The sequence below is a fragment of the Larus michahellis genome, chromosome Z (assembly GCF_964199755.1).
Source record: "Larus michahellis chromosome Z, bLarMic1.1, whole genome shotgun sequence".
NCBI lineage: Eukaryota > Metazoa > Chordata > Aves > Charadriiformes > Laridae > Larus > Larus michahellis.
This window is the reverse complement of record NC_133930.1, coordinates 5,475,365-5,492,709: the sequence shown is the minus strand read 5'-3', so window position 1 is coordinate 5,492,709 and position 17,345 is coordinate 5,475,365. Positions and strand designations below refer to the sequence as shown.

The 17,345-nt window shown below is 46.8% G+C and overlaps 1 protein-coding gene across 4 annotated transcripts in view; it reads left to right on the top strand.

Moving 5' to 3' along the window:
- Window positions 1–17,345, top strand: part of SETBP1 (SET binding protein 1) — a 266,038-nt gene that overhangs the window by 16,586 nt on the left and 232,107 nt on the right. For all 4 annotated transcript variants that reach the window (XM_074571170.1, XM_074571171.1, XM_074571172.1 and 1 more), the window contains exon 2: window positions 736–1,396. In XM_074571170.1, coding sequence (XP_074427271.1) covers window positions 905–1,396 — 492 coding nt within the window. In that variant the 5' untranslated portion in view covers window positions 736–904. The remainder of the gene's footprint in view (window positions 1–735; window positions 1,397–17,345) is intronic.

Sequence of the window (17,345 nt, the reverse complement as noted above, 5' to 3'; positions counted from 1 at the left end):
CTCTGGAAAACACTGAGTTTAACTTTCCTCCATCTCCCTCAATACTCAAGTCCCTGATATGCCGTGCAAGAGACCCAGGTGAATCCTCCTGCACTTCCAGCATCCCAGGGAGCATCTTGGTCTGTAGACAGTGTGTGCCTGGCCCACTGTATAATGAATAATTCATCCAAAGCAGAATTCCCCCCCTAGAATAGCTGATGGCTGAGGGCATCTCTCTCTCCCAGCCTGGGAAGTGGGGAAATAGGGAGTTTGAAACTCTTCTGCCCGATTGAGAGGGCAACACCATGTTTTCTGTGCTCTGATCATGGCGTTATTGTTTAACCTGAGGCAAGCAAGTTTCTGTCTCTATTTTATTCCCCCCTCTAAGATCCCTGTGGCAGCAAGCACTTTGAAGTAACGAGGAGGTTCATGGATGTGGAGGGCTGGTTACCCCCTCGTTTATTTCCCAAGTCTAGAGTTGAAGGTGTTTGCATTTATACACCATTTTTGTTGTTTTTTTTATATATCCACCTTCATCAATTTAGCAATACAAGTGGCTATTGTTCCTTGCTTTGCAATATCAGTTCCAGCCCCCAGAAATGCCGGCCAGCCTCGGTTCCTATTCTGCTTCAAGGAAGGCCCTTGAGATGCTGCAGGGGCAGCGTAAGCGTGCCCCATTTCAGTCATCTCCAGTCTCGCGTTCAATGCATGTATGTGTGCTAACTTCCCTTTTTTTCTTCTCCTTTCTTTTGACAGTGGCAGATTTGGTCTCTTCTAAGCTTCTTGCAGCCTCTGGGCAATCGGGACGTTGAATTCATCGGACAGTTACCATTCGCTCCCTGGGATCGTACCTGCCCTTAATCTCCTCATCCACTCCCACACTCCCCTTCCCTCTGATAAAACTCCAGGGCATTGCGGTACTGCTATGGAGCCCAGGGAGACTTTGGGCAGCTCCCGGCAAAGGGGGGGCGAGGCAGACTTTCTGCCAGCCACCATCACCTCCTCGAAGCCTCCACCTGCCTCCAGCTGCCCAGGGGAGACGATGCTGCCTGCGGCGGGCTCGGGGAAAGGGATCCCGGTGAGTGGTGAGAGGCTGGAGCCTGAAGAAGAGGATGAGCTGGGTTCTGGGAGAGATGTGGATTCCACTTCCAATGCAGACAGTGAGAAATGGGTGGCGGGAGACGGCCTGGAGGAGCAGGAATTTTCCATCAAGGAGGCTAACTTCACAGAGGGGAGTTTAAAACTAAAGATCCAGACGACCAAGAGAGCTAAGAAGCCCCCAAAGAACTTGGAGAACTATATTTGCCCTCCCGAGATCAAAATCACCATCAAGCAGTCTGGCGAGCAGAAGCTTTCCAGAGCTGGGAAAAATAGCAAAACAGCTAAAGAGGAGGACAGGTCACACTCCAAAAAGAAGGTAAGTCAGTCCTATTCTTTCCCATATTTCTCCTTCTGAAAGAAGAGGGAGAGGGTGGGATTAAACCTGCTCAAACAGTTTGTGTCCAAGGCATAACCTTTGCAAGCTTTGCAAAGCCCTGCTTGCCCACGGAAGAGGTAATACAGAGCGGGGATCGCCCTGCACTGCTGCATACGCTGCGGGGATGATCTTGAACCACCCTTCAGATGAACCAATTCGGAAGGGATCAAAAGTTCAGCCGGGCCTCTTCTATTTTTGTGCGTAATTGAGATTTAAGATTAATCATTACATGAGTGATAAATGAAGGAGCCCACTTCTAAACTGCTTTGTGTCTGAGCGCTAATGCTCAAGCCTTTTGGCAGTTAAAGCTTTTGACTACATTTTTAAAATACAGGTATGTGCACAGTGAACAATTGAATCCATTCCTGTATACCAGGTGAAGGGCTCCATTATTCTTGATTACAGCATTGTGCTAGCAACACTATAGTTATGCTTCAGAAAATACTTCCATTATAAGGCTCATTTTCTTCCAGATGCGTATCATTTTCTCGAAATATCCTTCTGGAGAGAAATTTTTGGTACTTTAAGTTTGGGTAAAAATTGATCTTTTTATTTCTATTTTTTTTCATTTAGTCAAGGAGAGGAAGAGGGAGGGGAAAAGAAAGAAAATCCTTTCTATGTATGAGCTCCTCTTCAGGAGCACCCTTTTGTTTTGCTGTTGGCTTGATTTTTTTTCAGGAATATCACTACACTTAGTCTTTAAAACAAATTTAGTTCAAGTGTTTTAAGCAGTACTGGGGAGGGGAGGGACACCTGGTGATTACTCACGTTATTTTGGGTGTAGTGGTGTTCTCTGTCCTAGGCATCAGACAAAGGAGCTTTGGTCGGGTTGAGGCTTTATCACAGTACAAATACTTCACCTCTGCCTCAGTAACATGCAGGCATCATGATGAGTTCAGACAGGAACCTAGATTTGATGAAAGACTCATGAGTATCTCCAAAACCTGGACAAATTCATCTGGGATGTAGGCGTCCACTGATTACAGCTCAGGGCATGACTTGGCTTTCCTGCTCACGCAGCTTGGATCCCTCACTGTGCAGGAGGTCTCCACTTCTCCCATACCTTGCACACTTGATGGACGTTCAAAGGGCTGCTTCAAGCCTTGAGGAGGCTAATTGCCAATGGCTCTCCCTGGAGACAGTCTTCTCGGCAGACTGCCTTAGACCAAAATTCTGATAACTCTAAATCACTTTTTGAAGCATCATCATTTCCCATTGACTCAAGGCAGAGCCCAGGGACATTAACATTGCTCATTCTGCAAGTACTTCTCTTAGAAGCTGAACTTGGAGGGGGGGGGGGGGGGATGGGGCGGGAAACAAAACAAAATAATCCAAAATCAAGGCGATTTTTTTCTTAGAATCCGACTAAATGGCACACTTTATGCACACGAAAAAAACCATCTCTTTTTAACACAACAGAGATTTGGCCCTATAATACAGAGAGAAGATATTTTCCCACCTGTTGAGGAGGATGGTCTGTCTTCTTAGCACCAAGCAATGTCTTATTTCTGCTTCCCTTTCCTCCCTGAGTACTTGCATAGGTCTCAGGGGAACCCGTGGTTGTAGGAGACCATGCTCAGTGACAGCAAAGGTGTTGCAAGCAATCCCTCCATGGCTGTGCAGGGAGAAAAAAAGACTTGCAAACCACTACCTACTGTGCATGGACCGTGAAGAATATGACTGCTTAGAAATCGGAACTTTCATTTCTATTTATCACCCAGTCAGATGGGTATGGCAGGCACGTTTATTCCTTCATGTCGCCATCCAAAAAGATTAAATAAATAAAGCTAACCATGTGCAAAAAAAACCAACCTCAACAACAAAAAAATCACCTTGCAGGGTGGTTACGGTCAGGGTGAGACTTTAATTGCAGAAAGATAAGGAGTTTGAAAGAAGCGGATAACGGCCCAAACATGGCTGCATCCAGCTTGCACTTGTGCTGTGAGGTCCGAGCTGGCTGGTGTTGTGCCCGTGTGCAGGCTGGAAGTGCTTTGGGACAGCACTGGTCTATTCTGGCCATTAAAACAAACCAAACCAAAAAAAAAAAAAAACCAAAAAAAACCCCAACCCCAGCAGGTGGATGTTCTGAGCAGATGGGGAGAGGGCTGCTGCATCGGCACATCCATTAGCATAACACCCAACGGCTGCCGCACAGCAGCTGCTGAGCTGGGGCCAGGGCAGAGAAGTCCCCAGCAGGGATCTGGAAGACCTCAGTGCTGTGATCTCAAGGGAATTGATGCCCGGAGACCCGCAGCCTGCATCACAGTGATGCACCCCTCCAGCCAGAGTGATTTCGCGCACAGCTGCCTCTTCACTCATGGGTGGCAGGATCAGGCCTTGGCTGTGAACATCCCATATCACGGCGTGATGAAAGGCACTACAGGAGTGGGAGGTCAGAAGTCAGTGGGAGAAGGGTTCTGGTGCTGGCAGCGTGATTACTGTCATGGCTGATGCGTGTATCTTACAGCAGTTACAGACGTTTTTTTGGGGACGTTAGTTAGAAGGAAACAGAAAGCTGGAACTCAAATGGACCTTAAGCTGTCTGGTCCACCTATGGGTTTCCCTGGGAGAGAGGAGTGTGTGCAGGTACCTTCTGTGTGTACTTGCAAAGCTGTTGAGAGCTGCGGTAGCGGTTACCAAAAAAAAAAAAAAAAAAAAAGTGATTGTCACATTTAACTGATTCTGGTGGTTGCGCTATTTCAGACTTAGTCTGTTTGATTGCCTGTTGCTTTAATCAGCACAAACCCCAGAAAAGCAGCTTCCGGCAGCAGGGAACAATGCATTTAAAACAGTGGGGCAGATCTTCAACTGGCACCACTCCACTGTCCTCCATGGATTTTTGCCAGGAGAGTTTGGCCTGATGTACACGTTTCCCTTGCGCATGGGAGCTGCATCATTATTTGAGTTTACCACCTCACCTACGGACGCAGGGCATATATAAAGGCCCACAGACCCGTATATAAGGATGGACAGCGAGCAGAACCCAAGCTGCAAGTGCCATGCTTGTGTCTCTGGTGGGTGGCAGCAGTTGTCCTGCACCTGATGGGGTATCACCTGGATTTATCTTTTCCCCCTGAGGAGGAGCAAACTCTGTCAGGACTCGAAAAATCACTTAAGTTTGTTGCATAATAATTTCAGCCACATCTCCAGTAGTCCCCGGTGCTTTGAAATACCACTTCAGCATTCTTGCTGGAGTTTCAATACACACAGCACAGAGGGCAAGTAATGAAAACATGGAAGCAATTTAAGTAACAGCATGTGGGTACACAAAGGACTGGTAATGCCAGCAATGTAAAAAGGGGCTGTGAACTGGGGATACAGCATTTATTCAGTGGCCACTTAGGGAGGAAGAAGATACGCCTGTTCCTAAGCTTTCCACTGCTCTGCTAATTAGGCAATGGGGGCTAGTGCCTGATTTCTAAAGCTGTGGTCCAGGGAGCGGCAGTGATTAGAAGGGGGCTCTGAGGAGAGCCACGCTGCTCATGTGCCAAGGCCTGTTCTTTTTTTTTTTGCCTTTGATTCCAGCTGCTACACTATATTAAAAGATGTAAACATACATTAAATACTTTCCTCATGTTGCTTTTCCGTGTGAGCAACTGCCCCGGGGATGTTATGCGATCGTGAATGGGAGGGGAGGGAATCCAAGAGAGGATCTTGCTGGGTGCGGTTGCTGATGCCCTGCAGCGGGGAGGGAGGCAGGGGGTGAGAGAGCATCAGCGTTGGGAACCTCTCCTCTGCCGGCTTGAATGCTTCGCTGCAACCCAGCAGCTTTTGGGGGGGGGTGTGTGGTTTCTTTTAAGTCGCCACCATGCCAAAATTCACATCAGCTTCCCTTTCTTGAAAATAAGAGTTGAGGTAGTTTCCTAAACCCTTTCCTAGGGCTGCTCGGAAGGTGAAGCGCAGCTTGGGCTCTCTGTGCGGCTGCTTGTGCCGTGATTGGAAAGTGCACAAACATTCTGTAAGCGTTTGCTCTGATTTCAACCCTTTGGCGCCTGGGGATGGAGTGGGCTGAACCCTTGCCACTTCTAAACCTGCAAATGGCTCCATTTCATTTAGTCTGATTGGAGAAGGAGAGAAGCAAAAAGCCAGGAGCCCAAAGGATGTCCTGCTGGCATGTTGGCAAGCCCTGCGGCCACTGCTCTCCCACCTGCAGCAGGGCTGCTCCAGTCCAGGGCATCCAGTCCTCAGCGTCACTAAAGGCCTTCAGATAAGGGAACATGCTGTCGCTCTGGAAGGGCACTGAACGCGTGGCACCAAATGCAACGAAGCAATCCATCAGCTTTCCCTGCCTGTCACGTAGCGTTTAACAAGCCCCAGATGAGCAGCGTTTTCCTCGTTTTGTTTTATTTCCTTTTTTTTCCCCTCCCTGCATTTGCTGTTCTGTCTATTTTCTTGTGTCTGCAAACACTTAATTTTCCACCTCCTTCTTTCTTTAGGCATAGCCTTACAAAGTTTCTTTGGAGCTTCCTTCATATGCATAATGCCCTGCTTCAGGGAACATAAATTGTTTTGGTTTTTTTTAATTATTATTGCACTGGGTTTTTTTGAGAGCTTGGGATGGGTGAATGTATTTTATTGCTCAAAGATAAGTGGCAGCAAGTCAGTTGGAAGTAAAGCTTCCTTGTGTGCAGTCAGAAGAAACTCTGTCCTTGGATTTTTTTGCAACCTTTTTTTTCCCCTTTGAGTTCCTCTAGGTATTTGCTGTTTCTCTGCAGGAAGAGGTTCTAGCATTTTTTCCCTTGAAATTCAATTCGTTGTCTTCCTTTCCTCTGCCCCACACATGCAACTTTCTCCTGTGGTTCACCTTTCGTCGAGGACTCTCTCATTCGCATACTTTCCCCTTTCCACCCCTCCTTCTTCCAGAAGATCATGAATGCTTCCCCCCCCTACCCTCTCCTTTCCCCTTCTTTGCATCACTGACTGCACATTGCACTTTCCCTCCAGGTTCTCATGTGCATCCGCAGTTCTTGTCGGATTACCCCTGTGCCGGACTCCTCTCCCCGGTGATTTGTGTGCATGATCATCCAATTGCTCACAGTACACACTTATTCCTCTTTGCTAAGGGCATCCCCATGCAAGATGTCCTCTGAGTCAGCTCTTCTTGATGCGATCCCAAACGTGACCCGGGGAGTTGATGTAAGTGCTTGGTCCTTGTGCCGCGTGGAGGAGAAGGCAGTTGTACATTTGTGGTGGTACCTGCTTGAAGTAGCAGGCTTTGATTTACAGCTTTTTTTTTTTTTTTTTCCCCCCAAAGGATGGAGCCTCCATAGCCCCGTCAGCCTGGACCTGTTTCTGTGCTGGTTGGGTTCCCACTCTTGCTAAACAAAGACTTGAAGCTCCTCTAAATGACGCTGGTGGCAGGTACCTGAGGCTCAAGCCAGCAGTGTAGACCTCAGCCTCTGCTCAGGTTATGGAATAGTGGTAGAACCCCAGAAGTGCCAGCACAGTGGGAAAATATTCTTATTGCATTTAAGGTGATACTGGCTTTTGAGCAGCTGAGAGACCAATTCTGAGATGCTCTAACAGGCATGAGTTTTCTGGCGTTTTTACATTCTTTCTACACAAACCTACGGGTGCAAAGCTACACAAACTCAGCTCTTTGATATTCATCCCAGGGTTTTTTTTTGGCTAGCTTTTCTTTTTACCACTTTGTTGAAGGCACAAATGAAACAGCTGCAGTTTGGTGCCTTCCCACCGCAACTACCTCAGGCTCCCCCCAGAAAGAGAACAGGAATGAATTTCTTTGTAAAGAACTTCATAGCTTAAGAAACCAGTTTTGCTACAAGCTGAGAACCACTCAGGACCAGGTTCATCTTGGTCCTTGAAGGCATCTGAGGTGCCCAGATTGTGAGCTTAGTCCTCTTGGGTCCCCACATAGTCACCTGGAGGAGGCTGGTCCCTGGGAAGAGCAGGGAGAGCTGGATCCTGGCTCTTACTCCTCCTTCTCCTTTTCCAAAGCCTGCTGGAGCAGTGTCCGACTTGCATCGTGTCATGGATATCTTGTGACAGGAATAAGACAGAGTTTCTTTTCCAGTTCGGTGCTCTGCCTGAGCCAGCTGATGCTCATTCCTCACTGTCTCTCTGCTCTGAAAGAATTGTGACTTTTTTTTTTTTTTTTCCTTGTAGTCAAGCATTTCTTAAAGAAGCAAATGCCTGGCAGTGAAGGGATGGGCTGGGGAAATATAAGCAGGTTTTTACTGTTTAACGCAGAGTGCCAAATGAGGAAGACTTGCTGTATTTGATTAGCTGCCATATGACCAGGGCTTGTGGAGGCCGTCTGTGTCGAGGGCAGGTTTTGTTTTGCAGCAGTCACTCCCATGGCTGAGTTTCAATGGCCCTCTGTGACATTTCCTTGTGTCCTTGTGCTGTACCTCTCTTTCCGAATTGTGACGAAACATCCCCAGTGCTGGGTTTGGGGTTGAGGAGACGCTGCAGGGAAGAAACTGGGACCAGTGCAGGGAAGCTGGGGTCCAGATGGAGGTCCTGCAGTCCCCAGCACTGAACTGTGGGAGGGGGTGGGTTCTGCTTCCAGCAGCCTCATAAAAGCTTGGCCAAGTCAATGCACGTTGGTTGCGTTTCGAAAGCACTGTAGCCTCCAGGCTAACAGAGATGTGCTGGAGACATGACGTGCTGACATGTGCACCCAGAACGGCAAACTTCTGTACTGGTTGTGTCTTCATTTGCAGACGTTTTGGCATGCACAGGGGTGTCACTCCTTCATATACACGTTCCTCCAGCATCAACTGTTGCATGCAGCGCTCCCTCTCCCTTCCTTCCAGGCATGCCTGACCACAGATACCTTCTGGTTTACCTCCAGCTTTTTCATCTTCAATCCCTTTTTCACATGCACACCTAGCTAGCCCCCTCAGGTCAGGTCTTCATATGCTTCATTCCCAGATGGGCTTCTCACTGCCCACATTCCCTTGCACAGTCAGTGTGACTGTGCAAGGGATTCATCTTGAGTTTATTTGAATGGAAAGAGGAGCTTCACCTGGTGCCCTCAGCTTGTCTTTTTTTTTCTTTTTCTAAGAGCACTGAAACTTGTGAAAGTTGTTTTCTGACCACTTTCCTCTTTTGTGTTTTCTCTGGTGTCTAGTGATGAGTGAACTTTCTGGCCAAGCCCTCTCTGTGAACCCCTCAGGGGTCTTTTTCTTCTGGACAGCAATTAATTTGAAGAAAACTTTTTTGAATATCACATCTCAAAGATTTCTATTCTTACGTCAAATTTGATCAAAATTGGTCAAAATATTCCAAAAACATTGAGGAGAAGATCATGCAGGCAAGCAAGGAGTTTGTGTTTGCATTCAGATACACACAAACACAGTGTGATCACGTTAGGCTCGTTTCCTTAGGAAACCAGTCTAAAAATATCCAGAGTAAACACGCATTGTTTTGGTTTTTAATGCTATAACTATTCCAACTCTTGAACCTTAAAATGATTCCATTTGATACGTGACCCTCGAGGACAAGTCCAGTTAGCTGTGTTTTCGCAAGAGCGTTATTTTCCATTTCTTGCCATGACCTCTAACGTGAGTTAGACCAGTGGCTGTTGGCCCCTTCATTTCAGGACATGACGTGCTATTTCTACATCGTGACTATATTTGGACTCCAAGCTGCAGGCGGTTGCTACCAGGAGAGGGATTCTCAAACCATAGTGCATGCACCGGTAGCAGGACACTGCTTCCAAGTAGGATGGTCAGCCTGGAAAACAGTCTACTTCTCCAGGACGTTGCCAAACAAAACAACTTGTTGTTATCTTCCTTTTTTTTTGCTGGAGCTGTGGGCTAGCAGTGAAAGGGACAGCGGAAGGGCTAAGGTGTCTTACTACAGAAATGCGGTTGCGTATTTGAGATGTGGCTTGGACTCTGGCCACTGTGTAAGGTAGCATTGCTGAAGATGAGGACATGGTCATTCAAGGTGGACAGTCAATTGCAGCTGTGTTTGCAGAACTAAGTGTGTCTCTACAAGGCTCATTTTAAGATGGTACCTCATGTTCCTATTGTACATCAATGTCTGCTGTTGGCAGGTCCTGTATGGAGGCAACAGGAGAGCCTGTCCTCCTCCAAGAAGTTCATAAGTGCTGTAGAAATAAAAGGAGGAGAAATGAAACCATCTTGTCTCTTAGTACAGTATGTGAAATAGAGTAATGAGATTAAGTGACTCACTCAAGGAACCTGTTGCAGGCCAGGGTAACACTCAGGACTTTTTCATTGAGTTGTGGTTGCTTAACCATGACACAACTGAGTCTCCCGGGTGGTGGCTTCTTCAAGCGTTGGGTGCACAGGCCTTCTGGAAGCCAGGCCTCTTCTACTTGTCATTGAAAGTGGTGAACTTGTTTTAAAATTATTAGCTTTCTGCATCTTCACTGCTAGCTTTAAAATTTATCTAGAAGAAGAGTTAGGGCTTGATGCAGAAATGAGGGGGGTGGAGTTTCGGGGCCACCGTGCAATCAGTCAATCTAGATGCTCTTAATAGTCCCTTCTGGTCTGTAAGCCCTGAAATGTGGTAAGAGTCAAATGAGGAATATTTACTGGAGGACTCATAATCTTCTCATCAGTTTCTCATGGCTCTCTGTCTCACCTGGGTGGCAAGGTTTGTAGAGAGAGATGGTATCTTTTATTGACATTGATGTTACAACAGCTCTACCAGTATAAACCTGGGTGGTTCATTGAGGAATTTCAGCACTTTGCAGCATTGTAGCTTCATGTGAGCCGCTCTCCATCTGCACGGCTGAAAGATGAGAATCAGCCCAGAGGGGATTTGCGGGTAATTTTGCCTTGCCCAACGCTCTTGGGAGGAATGTGGTGGCACTGTTCTTCTCACTGATGTCTCTGTCTGACCAGGCGAGGGCTGAGCAGTGGACGCTCAGATGTGTCACCACCAATCATGCCCTTGCTTCACCGTGGGGCAATGTCGCTCACTCCCCACCTGCTGCTTCTGTGAAAAGGCACTTCTGTAACGTGTTTGGCAAGCGTTTCTCAGGAGGATACGTAGGAAATAGTTTCCTCATACCTTCGAGGTACAGCCTATGCAGCAATTTCTAAATGGACTTTTTTTTTCAGTGATCTCCCCTGCACCCCGGTACGTGCTAAAATACTGTGCTGGCCTGGGCAGCTTCATCTAAATTTTACCTGCTGTATTCCCAGGTGGGTAGTTTGATGAAAGCTCACCTATAAAACTAAGAAAAATAGACCTGAGGCAGGTATTTTTCCACTGGGGAGCAGCAGCATTAACAGAGACTTGATCAGCCCTCATTTCTGCCTCCCACCAAAGTCTTTTCAGCTGCAGGGACAGTTTCTACATCAGTATCCTGCCTAATCTGTGTTAGCGGGGAGCTTGAAGGCACCGATTTTGTTGCATCTTCCACTGGGAACTGATGGTACCGGACTGATAGCATGTTTTACTTCTTATACCCCATGTATGTGCAGGTTGGATGGGGATAATTAATTTGTCTTGTCTATTTTCTGACATTGCATTCACCAGTGCTCAGCTGAGTACTCTTCCCAAAGACAACCTCTTGCTTTCCATGGGATACTTTCCTTCAGTAATTTATGTAATCATTAGGACAAATTCCCTCTAGCCTTTTCTCTCTCTTGTCTTAATTCCATTGCATTACTTGTAATTATACTCCTGATTTGAAGGAGAGGTGGTGGTGGTGGGAAGCCTGTTTCCTTCTGTGACTACAGCACAGCGATTGCAAGAGGAACTGGGAAGAGCGTGATGGGGAGGGATCGATCTGTCCTTAGGTCATTGACTCTGGGCGTGGGCAGGAGCTGCTATTAGTCACTCGGGGACAGCAACTGCCAACATGCTTCATGGGAATTTGTGAAGCACGGGCCAGCCCTGCAGGAGGGCAGCACATCCTTTGCAGCTCCCCTGTGCTTTGGTTGGCAGACGTGGTGCATAACCAAGTCGTGATTTATCCTTGGGGGCAACTTGAGTGCTTGGGATGTGGAGCCCTTGGGTCTGCTTGGGGCACCCTTGAATAGAGTGGGAATTGGGCTGTTGATGTCATTTAGAGGGAAGAGGAGGTTTTAAAGAAAAGGGAGGTCAGCTTGTGGTGGACAGCCAAATCCTTAACCCGAAGCATTTGAGTGCAATAGAAAGACTGACAGAGACTTACCCTTGGCTTTCTGCATCTGAAGGAGTTCATATTACTTATGTGTACATAAGACTTTGATAAAGTAGGACAGTTGCTAATTACTGTCTAAATAAGCCTTTTACTATTACACTGTGAATTTGGCCACTGAACTTCACTTTCACCTGCTAAGAAGTTGGCATGGGGCATTGTCCTAAGGTGCTGAAAAGGCGGGATGGAAATATAGAGAAACCCTGTCATTTTTCAGTCTATCTGGCCTGACTTAAGCTCATAAAACTTAGCACGAGCCTGTGGGGTACAGCAGCTGCATGCTGGAGATATGAGTCGACTCAGTCCATCTTGGCCCCATGGTTTAATAGGCCTCTGTGAAATCCCTGGGTCAGAGGCCAGCCACTATGCCCATCTTTGTCACATCTCGGTGATGTGTATCCTGGCAGGTTTTTCTTTTTGTTCCCTCCCCGGCATGGAAAGAACCATCTGCCGGGTTGGCTTTCAGAAGAATTTTGAAAAATACCAATTTCCCTTTGTTGCGAGAAGCGGGGTGGGGGGGTGAGGGGAGATTGGGACAGAAGGGTGAAGGAGAGCCTGACCTAAAACCAAGCCAGTATTTGCGGGGGTTTTAGAATAGCTCGTATTGTGTTTCCTACTCCCCAAGGAAGGGTTGTCCTCTTTCTTCTTTTCTCTTTGATTCGATTCCCTGCCACTCTGCAAGCAAGTCAGAAGCTGCAGCTGCTGCTGTCAGCTGGGAAGGGAGTCCCCTTGTTTAAAACCCATGTGTTAATCCCTGGTTAGGAAAAGTCAAAATGCTTTATGCTCCCCTTATAGTCCCCTTTGCTTCTGCTTGTCTGCAACTTCACTGCCTGCCCACAGTTCTTGCCCCTTGCATGAAAACACAGGTAGATGTTGACCGCAAACAGCCTCAACAAGATGCACAGGTAAGACAAAGGTCCATAAATACATAAATCCAGAGAATGGACAAAGTGACCAAATCTAGTTTTTGAGAGTGGGAAAGGAGCTGGAAAGTATGTCAAGGACGTTGTGAGGTCTGGGGGAAAATTATGGGGGCTTTGCAAGTAAGGGGAGTAAGCTGTTTTTTTTTGTGGCTGCTGGACACAGATGGGTAGAAATTTTTGCTCACAGGGGCTGTGCTTTGTTCCCAAGGAAAAGCTGGCAGCCCAGTGGGAGAGGAATTTAAACAGCGAGGTGGGGAGAAAGAAGGATTTGGGGTCTGCCAGATGGAGACAGCCACGCAGGTGGCATTGGAGAGGGTCTAATGGGTAAACTGGGGGCCTGAGGGACTTAGAAAGTTTATCATCAGGTGCCACAATGTTGAAGGGTGAATGTAAAGAGTGGCCCGAGGTTGAAAGGGGAGAGAAGGAAAGATTTTTGATTTTAACGATGGCTTTTTTCCCAAAAATACCATCCTATCTTTCCTAGTGCAACAAGAAAATGAATCGCCACAGAGATACAAAGAAAGGAGTTACATGATGGATGGTATAGATAGAAAATTGAAGGCAGTGCCCTATAACTTGTGTCTGAACACTACCAAAGAGTGTAGGTTTTCAGCATTTTCTTAAGGTCCTTCTCAGTTTGCAAGTGGAAAACCAAGGTAGACAGAAGTGTCTCGCACAGGGCCACCAGAGAAGGCATCCTACCTTCCGCTGCTCCACCTGCAGCAAGGATCCCTGAGCCCACCCCTGCAGCTTGGTGCATCTATCAGGCTCACACCACCACCCAGCTCTCCCCGTCCATGGGCTGCAACGGACAACCAGGGTCCCTGTGGGTCCTCCCCGCCACCTTCTCCCAGACGTGGTGGTAGGGGCAGACCAGCAGTGCCCACACACCGTGGCATCCCCATGGCAGGTGGCCCAAAGCTCTTGTGCATGTGCCCCTTCCCAGTGGATTACCTGCAACCTCTCCTCCCTGTTTTGGGTGTCAGGAAAGAGCTGGCAGCCTCTGTCTGTCCCCCACCCGGCTCCAGCCCCTTCCCTGCCGTGGCCCCTCATTAATAAAGAGGAGTAATTGGGAGCCCTCCCTCAGTCCTGTCTGGTGTGAGGCCATTTGTGTGCCGGAGGAGGAGGGGCAGATCCGGCACTCTGGGGCGGGGGGGTTGGCAGCGGGGGAGAGAGGGAGGGAAAACTCTTTTGTTTGTTCAAGTAATTTAGGCTTCAGAGGTTTTTTTTTTTTTAAAAAAAAAAAAAAAAAAAAAAAAAAAAGCGTGAGCTTGATCAGGGCTGGTAAAGATGTGCTCCTGGCACTTAAAAATATCTCAATAGCAGAGGGAAAAAACAGCCACAAAGAAGTGTGGATTTCAGAATTTTGGTTTTGTTTCTCAGGTTTGTCAGGAGAGATGTGTCTCATTTAAAAACAAACAAGTAAACAAACAAAAAATAAAGTAAAATCTGTTTCTAAGCTTCACAGAGATCTCCACGTCCTGGTGCTGTCTTTAGTTGTGAGGGACTAAAAGTGGACCAAGGGCTGAAGTCTGCACCGACTCCTGGTTGTTGCTGCTGGGTGTTTGCTTTGTGTCTGCTCCGCTTAGCCAGGCCGAGGTGAAGCATAGGAGGGTTGCTGGTTTTTGCAGCTAATGAATTTTGCTTACTGCTTTATATGCACTAGCACAATGCCTTTAGAGTCGAGACTTTCTACTTCATGTGCGCTAACACATTGCCTTTGGTGCCTAGATTGCAGCTCTCCTATGCATCTCTGTTTTACATCTTGGTTTGCTTTGTTTTTTTTTTTTTTTTTTTTTTTTTAAATGGGAATGGAAAACCAAAGGAAAAAAAGTAACAATCATTTTTTCTCTTCATTTAGGTTCAGTAAAACTCACCTTTAAACCTCATTGAGGGGCCTAAACTAAGTAGAAGGTGTCTGTTTTGAGATGGGTTTTGCTGTTGAAACACTTGCATTTCAAGTGTGTGAAAGTTGTGCAAAAATGCACATGGGTTAGGCAGAATTTAATTTTTTTATTTTTTTTTTTTAAGGTAGAGAATAGGCTAATGGTGTGAAAGAATGAATTAGGTATGGCAAATCTTATTAGTGTCCATTGTAAGCAGAGAAGCAGAGACATATGGGAGCGCTTGCAAAATTATTCCTTGTTTATTCAGCTTCGTAACCGAAGCAAATTTTTTTGCATAGTGTCATTTATTTGGCAACTGGAGGGGTGTGGAAGGTGTGTGTATATGTAGCAAAAAGGGGGGGAGGGGGAATGCAGTATTGGTATTCCATTAAAACTGATGCTCGGTGCTTTGTTTGTCAGGTTTTGGCAAGGCTTTTTGCTTTGAAAGCCATTCAGAGAGGATCGGAGCAGATGGCAGGGAGATCCTGTTTGTGTTATTTTTGGACATTCCCATTGAAAGTCTCAGATTGTTGTCCTTTTTCCCCCCTTCCCCCACTCGTGTATGTTTTTCTTTCTTCCTTCCTTTCTCCTTTCCTTCTTGAGAACATTTTTATTTTTTTAAAAAAGCATATATTTTTAATAATACGACATCACCTAAAAGCCATGTGTGTTCCTGATGAATCAAGCTGTGGGTATTTTGTTTCTGTCTTCCTAGATTTGGGAAAATCTCCTCCTGAAGCAGTATGAGTGGTGCTAGGAGGGCGAGTTGGGTAGGGATGGGAAGCCGCATTGCCATTTTGGTGGGTTCAGCTCAATAGCAGTGCATTTCCCCGATAGATCAGCAGCTGTATTAATCCCAGGCAACAAGTTTAGTTAGAGGGTCTCCGATAAAACAACTTTAGTGACTTATATGACACATGCTCATGACCTCTGTATTTTATAAGCCCTTTTGGTGGAGAAGGCCAGCTGTAGATAGACTGGAAAACTGAACTATGCCCTGGGTCTTCATGGTGGTCTTCCCATGTCACTGGTGAGATTCATTGGTTTTAGGCAGCCCAGAAGGCTTTTGTTCTGCCATCATCTGCACACAGATTGTGCTGGGAAGAGAGAACTTCATTGCCTCACATTCCTGGCATAAGCAGTTTTCCCAAGCACTAATTTAGCTTCATGTAACACCGCTGGATATGTCTGCAGTGCTTTTCAAGTGGAAGTCTTCACCAAAGCCCTTCACAACCTTTGTGCAGGAAATCCAGCAAAGCTGAGCCCAGTCCAATCAGTTAAAACACTTGGCTAGCCCAGGTCTATCAGCGGGGGTGTGCACGCACAGAGAAGATGGGAGGTCTTGGCTGGAATTGGTATCCAAAAGTTCAGGTGATTCACCCAAAGCTCATCCAGATGATTAAATGTCTTAAGCTAAACTGGAAATCTCGAGGAAACAAGCTTTCTTGTTCTGTCAGTGGTTATTCCCAGCTAGAAGCAGATATTTAAATCCTCAAATCTTTACATCAGCTGATATCAGAGGTGCTTTTGCACAGGAAAATGGCCTACAAGGACATTAAGCGTTGGCCCAGAAAACTGAAAAGATGAACTTTACGGTCTTTAGTTTAACTACCCTAACCCTTTAAGACAGTTCGGTGTAGGTTTTGTTTGAGTTTGAGGTGATGATTCATGTTGGTTTTCAGATTTCTTGAAACTGTATACCCACATCCTCAATTATTTTTTTTTTTAAACCAGTGAATGGAGGGAACCCACTTCAGAAACTCTCATTTTGGTCTTAATTGACTGAAAGCTCAGAAGTCTTTCACTTGCATTGGAGCACATGAGTTTCAGTGCCATAACTGCAAGACAGGTCTGCTCAGATGGTAGCGGGTGACCCAGGATGTTTGAAGTGATGTCACTTGAAGTTCGTTTCGCCGGCTAGAGTAAGCTACAGAGGGGATTAAAAAAACCCAAACCAAACCTCACCTTCCTCTTGCTCTTACCTCTTGCTAGTCGATGAACATCCTCTTGGCAGGATTTTTGCTCTGCAGCGCTGACTTTTACGTCTGCGTTATTAAAGTTTGGCAGCTTGTTCTTGTTACCTACAGGACGAGCCTTCTGCTTGGAGGACCTTCCCCTGCTCCTGGGGCGGCACGGCTGCTCTGCCCGGTGAGGGTTTCCCTTCAAGAGCTTCCAGCAATAAGGGTTTTCCTGGTCTGGCGTGTTGAAAAAGGAGCCAAGCAACAGTCTCAGCCTAGACAAAAGGCAAACTCAACCTACTATTTATGTAGTTACTTAAACATGATTTAACCTAAATAATGCACAGTGTGACTTGGCCGGGGGAGAGGGGGAAGGGGAGGAGAGGGACTTGTTTCTAATGAGCCAGGAGACAGCACAATTAATTACATATGAAGAACAGATAACAGACAGCAAACCGTCTACAGTAGAGAGAAACAAAATACCGATGTGAACAATTAAAGCGTCCACGTGATGGAAGGGTCAGCGATTTCTCATAGAGGGGGCGGCTGGGCACGGCCCCAGGAGAGCCGCGATGGATGCTCGGCTGAGTGGCCGGCTGGCGGGGGGAGGCCGGGCGGGCGCAGGCTTTCAGGGTCCTCTGCCATCAAAGTTGAGCCAGGTATTTCTGAGGCTGACAGGCTGTGCTCTGGGCATTATTTTCATCACGTGCGCTTTTGACAGTGGAACTGTTAGCTACTAATCATGGCGACACGTGAGACAGGGAGGAGAGTGGTTGAGGTGGGAGAAGAAGAGCAAAGGCTCTGCAGGCAACTTGGTACCTGCCTCAGGATGCTGCCAACCACATGGAGGAGAGTCGAGAAGACGGAGACCTTCTTTCCCTCTTTTTTTTTTTTTTTTAAAAGGTGTTAATTTTCCTCATCATCTTCCAGATGTGGAAACGCAAATCTCCGCTGCTAGTATATTGAATTGTTTGAGTAGCATGGTCAGAGATT